The sequence below is a fragment of the Canis lupus genome, chromosome 12, assembly GCF_011100685.1.
Source record: "Canis lupus familiaris isolate Mischka breed German Shepherd chromosome 12, alternate assembly UU_Cfam_GSD_1.0, whole genome shotgun sequence".
In the NCBI taxonomy this organism is placed as follows: domain Eukaryota; kingdom Metazoa; phylum Chordata; class Mammalia; order Carnivora; family Canidae; genus Canis; species Canis lupus.
This window is the reverse complement of record NC_049233.1, coordinates 2,562,232-2,572,977: the sequence shown is the minus strand read 5'-3', so window position 1 is coordinate 2,572,977 and position 10,746 is coordinate 2,562,232. Positions and strand designations below refer to the sequence as shown.

General features: G+C 49.5%; 1 protein-coding gene across 1 annotated transcript; it reads left to right on the top strand.

Annotated features, from left to right (window-relative positions):
- Positions 1-741: 741 nt before the first annotated feature.
- TAP2 (transporter 2, ATP binding cassette subfamily B member) lies at positions 742-10,380 on the top strand. The gene is given in 12 exon segments (NM_001284495.1): positions 742-772; positions 1,255-1,755; positions 1,846-1,960; positions 3,507-3,637; positions 3,917-4,122; positions 5,708-5,905; positions 6,060-6,188; positions 7,752-7,940; positions 8,083-8,256; positions 8,447-8,606; positions 8,961-9,097; positions 9,706-10,380. Coding segments are annotated over 11 exon segments (2,112 nt in total). The 5' UTR covers positions 742-772; positions 1,255-1,262; the 3' UTR covers positions 9,886-10,380.
- Positions 10,381-10,746: the final 366 nt, after the last annotated feature.

The following is a 10,746-nucleotide window of genomic DNA, read 5'->3' as shown; positions in this document are numbered from 1 at the left end:
TTCTGGGATAAACAAACCAGCATGTTCCATAGATGGGCTGTGGGTCAGGCAGGAACTATAGAATCCTGTTTAGGGCTTAATGTACAATAGACCAGGAAACAAAGTCCATTCTCCTCATATGACAGAGGTGCTCCGAGAACATAATTTGAAACGACCTAGAGGCATTCTGAACACGTGCTCTGCTCAAGGTGCCGTATTGAGGAGAGCAGATGAAGATAAAAAGAATCAGGGCCTTTCAGCTCAAAATCTGTGCAAGTGGAAACCCACTTAGGCCCTGGTGAACGTGTCTGGAACCCTATATCTAGGAGAGATCTGAGTGTTTCTCGCTCAGAATCTGGCTCTGTTTTGATCCCAGACCCTAACACTGGCGCCTGGATGGAGGAAGAGGCAGTTCTCAACACAGGATCAGAGCCTGAGGCAGTAAGAGCTTGAGAATCAGAGCTTGAGGCAAGACAACCCAGTTGTCCTCCAATCACAAAACATTGCAATCCCTGAAATAGCTTTATTTCACTTAATAACAATTTAAAACCCTTGCAGGAGCTTTCTGTTCCGGAGTAACTGTTGCTAAGCGCCGGAGGCTCGCGGCCCGGCCCGGCCCGGCCCGGCGTGGCGAGCGAGCGCGGGCTCCGCACTGGGCTTCGGCGACCGGCAGGTGTCGCGCGTCCCCCGCTGGTCGCCCTGCTGGGAACCGGGGCCCCGGCTGGGGAAGCGAAAGTGAAAGTGTTGGGTGCGGGGCGCCCCAGTTTGCCGAGTGTCGCCGGCGGGGACGAAGGTGAGCCCGGCGAGCGCGTTGCAGAGCCCGGTGCTCGGCACGTAGCGGAGAGCGCTCCGGAGCTGCCGTCCCGAAGCCGCGGGTGGGTCGGTGCGGCCGGAAGCCGCGAGCGCGGACCCACGCATCCGCTGGGCGCCCCCACGGCCCCCTCTCCGGGCCCCCGGGCAGCGCCAGCCGCCGGGCGGGGAGCGCAGGCGGCTCCTCGGAACGCGGCGGCGGCGGCGGCGGCGGCGGCGGGCGGGGCAGGGGCGTGCGGGGAGGGGGTCACGGGAATTTGATGCGGGACGAGGCTCCCTCCGTAGGCCGGGTGCCTTCTGTCATAAGCGGGACGTACTGATGGGCCCCGGGGACGCAGGCGGACCTTTTGGGGTACGACTGGGTAAAATGAGGAGCCGAGGGACGGGCTGGGCCTAGTCGGGGTGGTGAGCATAAGGGCAAAGATGGGGACCCCAGCTCTGTAATTGCTCATCTTCTTCCCCTAGATAACACCATGCGGTTCCCTGACCTGAGACCCTGGGCCTTCCTGCTGCTGGCTGACTGGGCTCTGCTCTGGCTGCTTCAGGGGACCCTGGGCGCTCGCTTTCCCCGGGGGCTTCCAGGCCTGTGGCTGGAGGGGACCCTGCGGCTTGGGGGGCTCTGGTGGCTGCTAAAAGTGGGAGGACTGCTGGGGCAGGTGGGAGCGCTGCTGCCCCCGCTCTGCCTGGAGACTCCGCTGTTCCTCTCCCTGAGGGCCCTGGTCCCAGGGCTCCTGAGCGCCCCCCTAGTCGGAGTGGCTGCAGCCCCCTGGAGCGGGCGGCTGGTGGGGTACGGGGCTGCGTGGCTGAGCTGGGCAATGTGGGCTCTGCTGAGCTCCCCGGAAGCCCGGGAGGGGGAGCAGGGCCAGGAGAAGAACACAGACTTGATGTGGAGGCTGCTGAGGCTCTCCTGGCCAGACCTGCCTTACCTCGTCGCAGCCTTCTTCTTCCTTGTTGTCGCTGTGTTGGGTGAGTCAGGAAGAGGGCACTGGGGACCGGAGGTGGGCAAGGGCCCTTGGTGCCAGCACGGTCATCTGTTCTCCTCCATACCTCTCTCAGGTGAGACGGTCATCCCTTACTATTCTGGTCGTGTCATTGATATCCTGAGAGGTGATTTCAACCCTGACGCCTTTGCCACCGCCATCTTTTTCATGTGCCTCTTCTCCATTGGAAGGTAGGTGATGCTCGGCTGGACCCATTTGCTAGCGCCTCATCTTTACAGGGCTGTCCGTTTCCTAGCTCTGTTTTCAGATCCTTTTTGTACACCAAGCATAAAATACTTAAAATATGTGTGAATTGTTTATTCACCATTCTATTTCACACACTCATCCATTCATTCTTTCAATCCCTGTATTTACCAAATCATGCTTCCAATCCATATTTGCTGTTTGCTGAAAGCAGTTACTCAAAAGTGTACTTCCCATTGATCAATTCACTGCCTTTTTTTTTTTTTTTAATTCAGTCCTCAGTTCTCTTTGCTTCTTTGTAGCATTTGGCCTTAGAATAGCCTCTTATTATTATTGATCCCTTTCTTCATTTAGTTTTTATGGACTCCCTTTCTACTTGCCAATCCAATCTACTGCCCCTGCAAAACTTATTCTCCTTCTCTGGACCCTTAAATACAGCCTTTCCTCATGACTCAGTTCTTTGATTTTCTCTGCAGATCCATATTTCTACACCCAGCTCCAATCCTGTAATCCAGTTGCCTCCTTGACATTCTCATTGGATAAAACCCACTCTTAACTTACACCGCACATACCCAGAGCTTCAAATGTATTAATACTCCCTTCTGGTCTTCTTGAAAGTGGCCCCGTCCTTTATTCCCACGTAGGAAACAATCAGTTTCCTAGGCTCCAAGCATCAGTATTGTTGATGCCTTTCTTTCTTTTTTTTTTTTCTTTCATTTTCTTTCTTTTATTTAAATTCAGTTTGCCAACATATAGTATAACACCCATGTTGATGCCATTCTGATGTTTAGACACTAGCCCCAATGGTTTCTGCTTTCAAGGTATTTCTCTTGCGGCTCTTTTCTGGCATTCTCTCTGTGATTGCCGGAGTTCAAACCCTCCTCATTTTATGTCTGACTGTGCCAACAGCCTTCTAAACATAGAAACCATATTTGTGAAATACTTGCTTCTCTGCTTTCACATTTTTCCTTTAAGTTTTGCTGTGAAAATGGTTGGTCTAAGAGAAATCCTCAGCTCCAGGGACGGTAGAGATGAGGGAATAGCATGTCTCTGGGGCTCCAGAGAAGGGGTGGCCAAGGGAATTCATTGCTGCAATTCCTACAATAAAGTAGGAAGAAGGACTTTGGGGTGGGAAGGAAAGACACCAAGACAGAGGGGGAAGACTGGAGGGACAATCTGAAGAGATCAGATGGAAGCCAGCCATAGGTTGTTTCTCTTGATAACATCTCTTAATTTCTATTATAGTCTTCCCTATGTCTAGCATGGAGTGAGCTCCATAAAAACTCGTGAATTTGTACATGTCATGATTTTGTTCCCACATCTAGCTCTCCCTGGCCTGTTTCTCCTCCCTCTGTTTATTCCTGCCCCTCCCCTTGTCTCCCTCTCTCTCTGCTTCTCTTCTGCCTCTCATGGTACACTTTCTCCAACCTTATATTTCTTTTCATTCTGTGCTTTCTCCTCTGCTTCTCTCGCTATTCTCTCCTTCTCTGCACCTGTGTCCCCTTCTTCCCCCATCTCCTTTTTCCTCCACAGCTCACTGTGTGCTGGCTGCCGAGGGAGCTGCTTCACTTTCATCATGTCCAGAACCAATGTGCGGGTCCGGGAGCAGCTTTTCTCCTCCCTTCTGCGCCAGGACCTTGGTTTCTTCCAGGAGACTAAGACAGGTGGGGCCTGGAGTCCAGGTCTAGGATTCCCCTGGACAGTTCTTGTCCTTTAGTTACCTCCACCCGTAAACAGCCTCTCTTCCCACCTGTACCCATGGTGCCAGGGCAAGGAGCTTCTGTGCTCTCTTTTGGGACAGGGGAGTGAGGTGGCCTCCACTGGTCTCTGCAAGTGAGGGGGGTGTTTGGAAGTGGAGGCTCTGTCAATGGGGAAGGTTGTGACGGGGAGTCCCTGGGGTTCTGCATTATACCTGGTTTCCTCACTGGCACTGTCCTCTACAGGGGAGCTGAATTCAAGACTGAGCTCAGATACCAAATTGATGAGCTGCTGGCTTCCTCTTAATGCCAATGTGCTCTTGAGAAGTCTGGTCAAAGTGGTGGGGTTGTATGGCTTCATGCTGAGCCTGTCACCTCGACTTGCCCTCCTCTCTCTGCTCAAGGTGCCTCTGGCAATAACTGCTGAAAAGGTGTACAATGTCCGCCATCAGGTATGTGGGGATGTTCGGGGATCCCTGTATAGTATTTGTCTTTTTGCGATTGGCTTATTACTTTGGTATAATGTCCTCCAGGTTCATCCATGTTGTAGCATGTGTCAGAATTTTCTTCGTTTTTAAGGCTAATATTCCATGGAGGTATAGACCACATTTTGTTTATCCATTCTTCTGTTGCTGGACGCTTGGGTTGCTGCCACCTTTTGGCTCTTGTGAATAATTCTACCGTGAACGTGGTGTACAAATATCTGCTTGAGTCTCTGCTTTCAGTTCTTTTGGATAGATACCCAGAAGTAGAATTGCTGGATCTGACTGTAATTCTATTTTTAATATTTTGAAGAGCCGCCAGTGTACTAGTTTCACAGTGCCTGCACCATTTTCCATTCCCACTGGCAATACACAAGGGTTTCAGTTTCTTCACATCCTTCTCCAATACTTGTTATCTTCTGTTTGTTTCTTCTTTCTTACATTCCCCTGTAATTACTTAAGACTGGAGGTTTGTACTTTTTGACCACCTTCCTCCAATCAATCCCCTACCCCTGCCTTTGGTCTCTGGTAACTACAAATCTGATTTCTTTTTCTATGATTTTTTTTTCTTCAGATGGCACATATAAATGAGATCATACAGTATTTGTCTTTCTGTCTGGCTTATTTCACTTAGTGTAATGCCCTCAGAGTCTATCCGTGTTGTAAGTGGCAGGATTTCCTTCTTTTTTATGGCTGAGTGAAATTCTGTTGTATACATTTATGCACTGCTTTTTAAAGAATAATAGCGATTCTTATATTTTTGAGGTGATTTTTATTTCCACCATGGTTTTGATTTGCATTTACCTAACGTTCAACATCTTTTCCTGTGCTTGTTGGCCACTTTTGTATCTTTTTTGGAGAAATGTCTGTTTAAGTTCTTTGCTCATTTTTTAAAAATTGGGTTGTGTTTTATTTGTTGAGTTGTAGGACTTCTTTCAGTATTCTGGATATTAGCTCCTTATTAGATACCTGATTTGGAAATTTTGTCTCCTATTCTGTGGGTTTCCTTTTCTGTTGATAGAGTCCTTTGATACACAAATCTTCTTTAATCTTAACGAAGACCAATTTACCTGTTTTTTTTCCCTCTTTGTTGCTTGTGCTTTGGGTTCATATCCAAGAAATCATCACCAAATCTAGTGTCATGAAGCTTTGCCCTGATGTTTTCCTCTAAGAGTCTTAGCTCTGGTTTAGGTTTTTGATCCATTTTGAGTGTCATTCCCACCTTGTCCCTGTCCCAGTTAGCTAGATGTGGCTCCTTAGGAAAATTATCCCTTCTTTCTTCGTTCAGACAATGAGGGTGGTGTGAATTACCTTAAATGAAGGAGCAGAAAAAGCCTGTATCCCCTGCCCTATCCAGCACTGAGAACTCATCATATTTTCTTTCCTCCCTCTCTTCTCATTAGTCTTTCTGGAAAGAAATGTGAGGAAGGAGGAAAGAGGACAGTTTGATATTTTTAGGTCAATGAGTGGAGCATTCCCAGGGCAGGGATGAGACATGGGGGTCTCCTGTCTTCTGCTACATCAGCCCCTTGCATCCCCTGGCCTGCTTTTGCAGGCAGTGCTTCGGGAGATCCAGAATGCTGTGGCAAAAGCAGGACAGGTGGTGCAGGAGGCAGTTGGAGGGCTGCAGACTGTGCGCAGTTTTGGGGCCGAAGAGCACGAGGTCTGTCTGTATAAGAAGGCGGTGGAGCGATGCCGGAAGCTGCGGTGGCAACGAGACCTGGAACGTGCCCTCTACTTACTCTTTCAGAGGGTGAGAGGCTGGTGGCTGGCAGGAGGACCCAGTGTGGGGCAGGGGGAGCGATGGGAAACTTCAGGGCGTCCTGGGGACCCTGCTGCTCAGTGTGGTAGGAGTGGAGAAGGCAAAGAATGCAGACTCTTTCAGTGACTTTCTTTTTGCCCTCCAGATGCTGCACTTGGGCATGCACGTGTTGATGCTGAATTGTGGACGGCAGCAGATCCAGGCTGGGGACCTCACCCAAGGTGGGCTGCTCTCCTTTCTGCTCTACCAGGAGGACTTGGGCCATTATGTGCAGGTGAGTCAGGAGCCTGGGCATACTCTTTTTTCCCCCATTTTTCTCTCTGGTGAGCCTTGAGCTTTATTTGCTCCCCTTAAAAATATAATACAGATGAAACAAAATCCCAACTGATTGTGTTATGGAGAACTTCAAACATATGCAAAAAGACCAGAAAACCTATAATGAGCCTGCATGTACCCATCACCTGCTTTAAAATTATCAACTCATGGCCAATCTATTTCAACTGTACCCCTACCCATATTATTTTGAAGCAAATTCAAGATACAGTTTTATCTATAAAAGCCTCGGTACATACATGTCTCTAAAACATAAACATTTAAAAAATATAGCCATGAAGCCCTTATCACACCAAAAAAGTTCAAAACAGTAATTCCTAAAATTTATCAAATACAGTGTTTATATTTCCACTTGTCTGATACATGTAACATATGTATACATTTATGCACTGCATATATTACACTTTATCTCTCTCATGTATGTCTGTGGTAGCATCAGCCATCAATGTTCATTGCCTAGATCCATTATTAGGGGTTGCAAGACAGTGACACTTTACCATTCCTCCATTTATTCGCTGGAATACATCTATCCAGGAAAGGAGACTTCTCTTCATCCACTCTTTGGTAAACCAGTGGTACAGTCTGAGTAGGAAAGGTGGAATAGCATTTAGTTTTTTCCCTATATTTACCAGATTTCAAAAATAGTTACTTCATCTTGGTCTTTATTTTATAATTTTCCTAGATATTTGTGAGATGTCTTTTATGTATGGAGAACTGTGCTAGGTACTCTGTTGGCTGCAAAGATGAGGTGGGCACAGTGCCTGTTTTTTTTTTTTTTTTTTTTTTAAGATTTTATTTATTTATTAGAGACACAGAAACAGAGAGAGAGAGGTAGAGACACAGGCAGAGGGAGAAGCAGGCTCCATGCAGAGAGCCCGATGTGGGACTCGATCCCTGGTGTCCAGGATCACCCCTGGAGCAGAAGGCAGCGCTAAACCGCTAAACCACGGGGGCTGCCCACAGTGCCTGGTTTTAAGGAGCTCCCTGTCTAGTTAGGCAAAACAGAACTTACTGTGCACAAGTAATACAGAACAGTAATTGGAAGGTCTGGGGATAGAAGGAGCGCTGAACAGGAGTATGGACCTCTCTATCCTTTGTGTTGCAAATTGGCATACTGGGGTATTGAGTTGCCTTTATATTCCATCCAAATTGCACATTTAAGGGATCCCTGGGTGGCGCAGGGGTTTGGCGCCTGCCTTTGGCCCAGGGCGCGATCCTAGAGACCCGGGATCGAATCCCACGTCGGGCTCCCAGTGCATGGAGCCTGCTTCTCCCTCTGCCTATGTCTCTGCCTCTCTCTCTCTCTCTCTGTGACTATCATTAAAAAAAAAAAAAAAAAAAAAAAAACAACCAATTGCACATTTAAAGTAGGCAATCCTTTTTGGATGAGGGAAGGAGAAGCCTGGCTTGGGCAGAGTGTGGCCTGGGAGTGTGTGAAAGCTGGGGAGTTGGTTTCTGGTGAAGCAACATTTGATTAGCTGACTCCTTCAATTCTCTTTTCCAGACCCTGGTGTACATGTGTGGGGATATGCTCAGCAACATAGGGGCTGCTGAGAAGGTGTTTCAGTACTTGGAACGAAAGCCAAACCTGCATCCTCCGGGGACGCTGGCCCCTCCCACTCTGCAGGGCCTGGTGGAATTTCAGGATGTCTCCTTTGCATATCCCAACTGCCCTGACCAGTCTGTCCTCAAGGTGCCTGAAAGGGGCCACAAGGAGGGAATGTGGACCCGTGGCTCTCAGGCAGCAAGGCCTCTGAGAAGTTGATCTTACCTTTGACAGAGAGAGAAGGGTAGGGAACTGAGGTAAGCCTCTAACCCTTTCCTGGCCTTTCCAGGGGCTGACCTTCACCCTTCGTCCTGGCCAGATGACGGTGCTGGTGGGGCCCAATGGGTCTGGGAAGAGCACCGTGGCTGCCCTGCTGCAGAATCTGTACCAGCCCACCAAGGGGCAGCTGCTGCTGGATGGGAAGCCCCTCTGGCAGTATGAGCATGGCTACCTGCACCGACAGGTGGGTGGTCATAGAGGAGGAGGAGGGATAGAAGAAAGGAGGGAAGAAGCGTGTGCAGAGAGCATGGGAAGGGGGGGTCAGTGGGAAGAAACCCAAGGAGTCCACTCTGAGAGAGGTAGGCCAAGAGGAGAAGGGGATCCCTGCCACGGGGGTTGATGCGCAGTCCCATGCTCCCATCTCCTCTGCACAGGTGGCTTCAGTCGGGCAGGAGCCTGTGCTGTTCTCAGGTTCTGTGAGAGACAACATTGCCTACGGGCTGCAGAGCTGCAGTGACGAGAAGGTGCTGGCAGCTGCCCAGGCTGCCAACGCATCCAGCTTCATACAGGAGATGGAACATGGACTATATACAGGTAACTTCAGTCAGTGGAGGACCTGGAGCTGCTTCGTGGGGGCGCGGGTTGTGTCCCTGTGACTCTATCTGCTGTTTCCTTGCCCGATGTTTGGCTCCGACTTCCCCACCTTCTCCAGCACCAGAAGTTCTCAAGTTGCCCATCTGGTTTGTTCCTGACAGCCTCACAGCCATTGGTAGTAGTGTTCCCTCTCTGAGGGCAGCCTAGCAGGCCCTGTCCTCCCTGCCCCTGCTCTCTTGTGAGCACTCCTGATGGGTGCTAGTGGAACTGCTGGTGTGCACTTGTCCCTGCTCCTGGGGAGGATGTTGTCGAGGCCACTTGTGTCTGAGGAAAGGTATTTCTCGGTTTTCTCAGATGTAGGGGAGAAAGGGAACCAGTTGGCTGTGGGACAGAAACAATGCCTGGCCATTGCCCGGGCCCTCGTGCGGGACCCACGAGTCCTCATCCTGGATGAAGCCACCAGTGCCCTGGATGTCCAGTGTGAGCCCGCCGTGAGTACTGGTGTGGGAGGGTGGGGGCAGTGGGCGCCTGAGGAGCACCCCTGAAGGATCAGCCTACACAGAACTGGGCAGAGAGAAGATGAACGGCTCACTGGTGGAGGGTAATCACTGGTGGAGGGGTATCTGTGCTTCCCCGGGGGGCAGGGAGTGGAATGGAGGACATGGGGTGTGGAAACACCCTTCTTCCACAGCTTCCTTTACTACCTGCCTCCTGCAGTTGGACAGCTGATAGAGAAGTGCAGGGTAGACTCTATCATCTACTCTTCCTGACTTTCATCTTTCACACCTCCTTTACCTGATGCTACAAGAGATGGTGCCCAATTGGGATATGGTGCCCATCCTGTTCTTACCTTTCTTTTCTTTCTTTTTTTTTTAAGATTTTATTTATTTACTTGAGAGAGCAAGAGTGAGAGGGAGAACATAAGCAGGGTGAGCACAGAGGGAGAGGGAGAAGCAGATTCCCTGCTGAGCAGGGAGCTGGGGCTTGATCCCAGGACTCCGGGATCATGACCTGAGCCAAAGGCAGATGCTTACCCAACTGAGCCACCCAGGTGCCCCTGTTCCTATCTCTCTGAGGTATTATGATCCTCCCTCTTCAGCTGCAGGATTGGAAATCTCATGGGGACCGAACGGTGCTGGTGATCACTCACAGGCTGGAGACTGTGCAGAGTGCTGACCAGATCCTGGTGCTCAGGGAGGGAGAGCTGCTAGAGCATGCACAGATCTTGGAGGGGCAAGACCTCTATTCCCGCCTGGTGCAGCAGCTACTGGAGGACTGAGGCCCCAGGGCTCTAGGGCCCTTCTCCTGGCCATCTGCATGATCCAGAGGAGCTTGTGCTCCGAGTTTCCCTGGGCTTGTGCCCCTGGATAGTTGCTCCTGGAGCTTGGGGCATGATGGAAGTTTGGACCACGTGTGCTCCTACCACGGCTGGCAGTCGAGGTGGGGAGAGGTGGTGGTGCTTTCTGTGTCCAAGAGCCTCATTTCCCTGGTGCTGCATAGTGTATTGTGGCATGATACATCTATTTAAAAATATTTTCCTTATTATGTAAATAGCACGTATTCATCAAGAAAAGTAAAACTAACCCTTGTTTCATTTCCCAGAGGTCGCTATAGCTACTATTTTGCCAGCTATCTTGTGTCTTATGTGTTCTTTGAGATAGATATTAGCCATTGTGACATAAATATTTGTGAGGTTGCCTTTCTGTGTCTTTCCCCATTCACACTGATGTCTGATATTTTGGAGGAGGCTAAGGTATGGAGGGGTAGAGCAGGTTCCTAATTAATAGTGTTAATAAAACATTAATAACATCTGTCTATAGAGTTTTCATGTGAATAGGAACTATGCTGAATGCTTTTCAGACATTTTAGTCCTTTTCCTCAACCCTGTGAGATTGGTTATCTCATCTTACAGACAAGGAAACTGAGTCTCAAAGAGATTAAATAACTTCCCAAGGTTACACAGTGGTGGAGTTGGAGTTGAATCTAGGCCTGACCCCTGAGTCCACAATATTAACCAATAAATTATGTTGTATCATGTGTTCATAGTCTCGAATCCATAATCAGATCAGGCAAATAGCTCTGAAATCACTGCTTTCTCTCTAGTTCTGTTGTTATTATAACTTTCATTTAGTCTTAGACA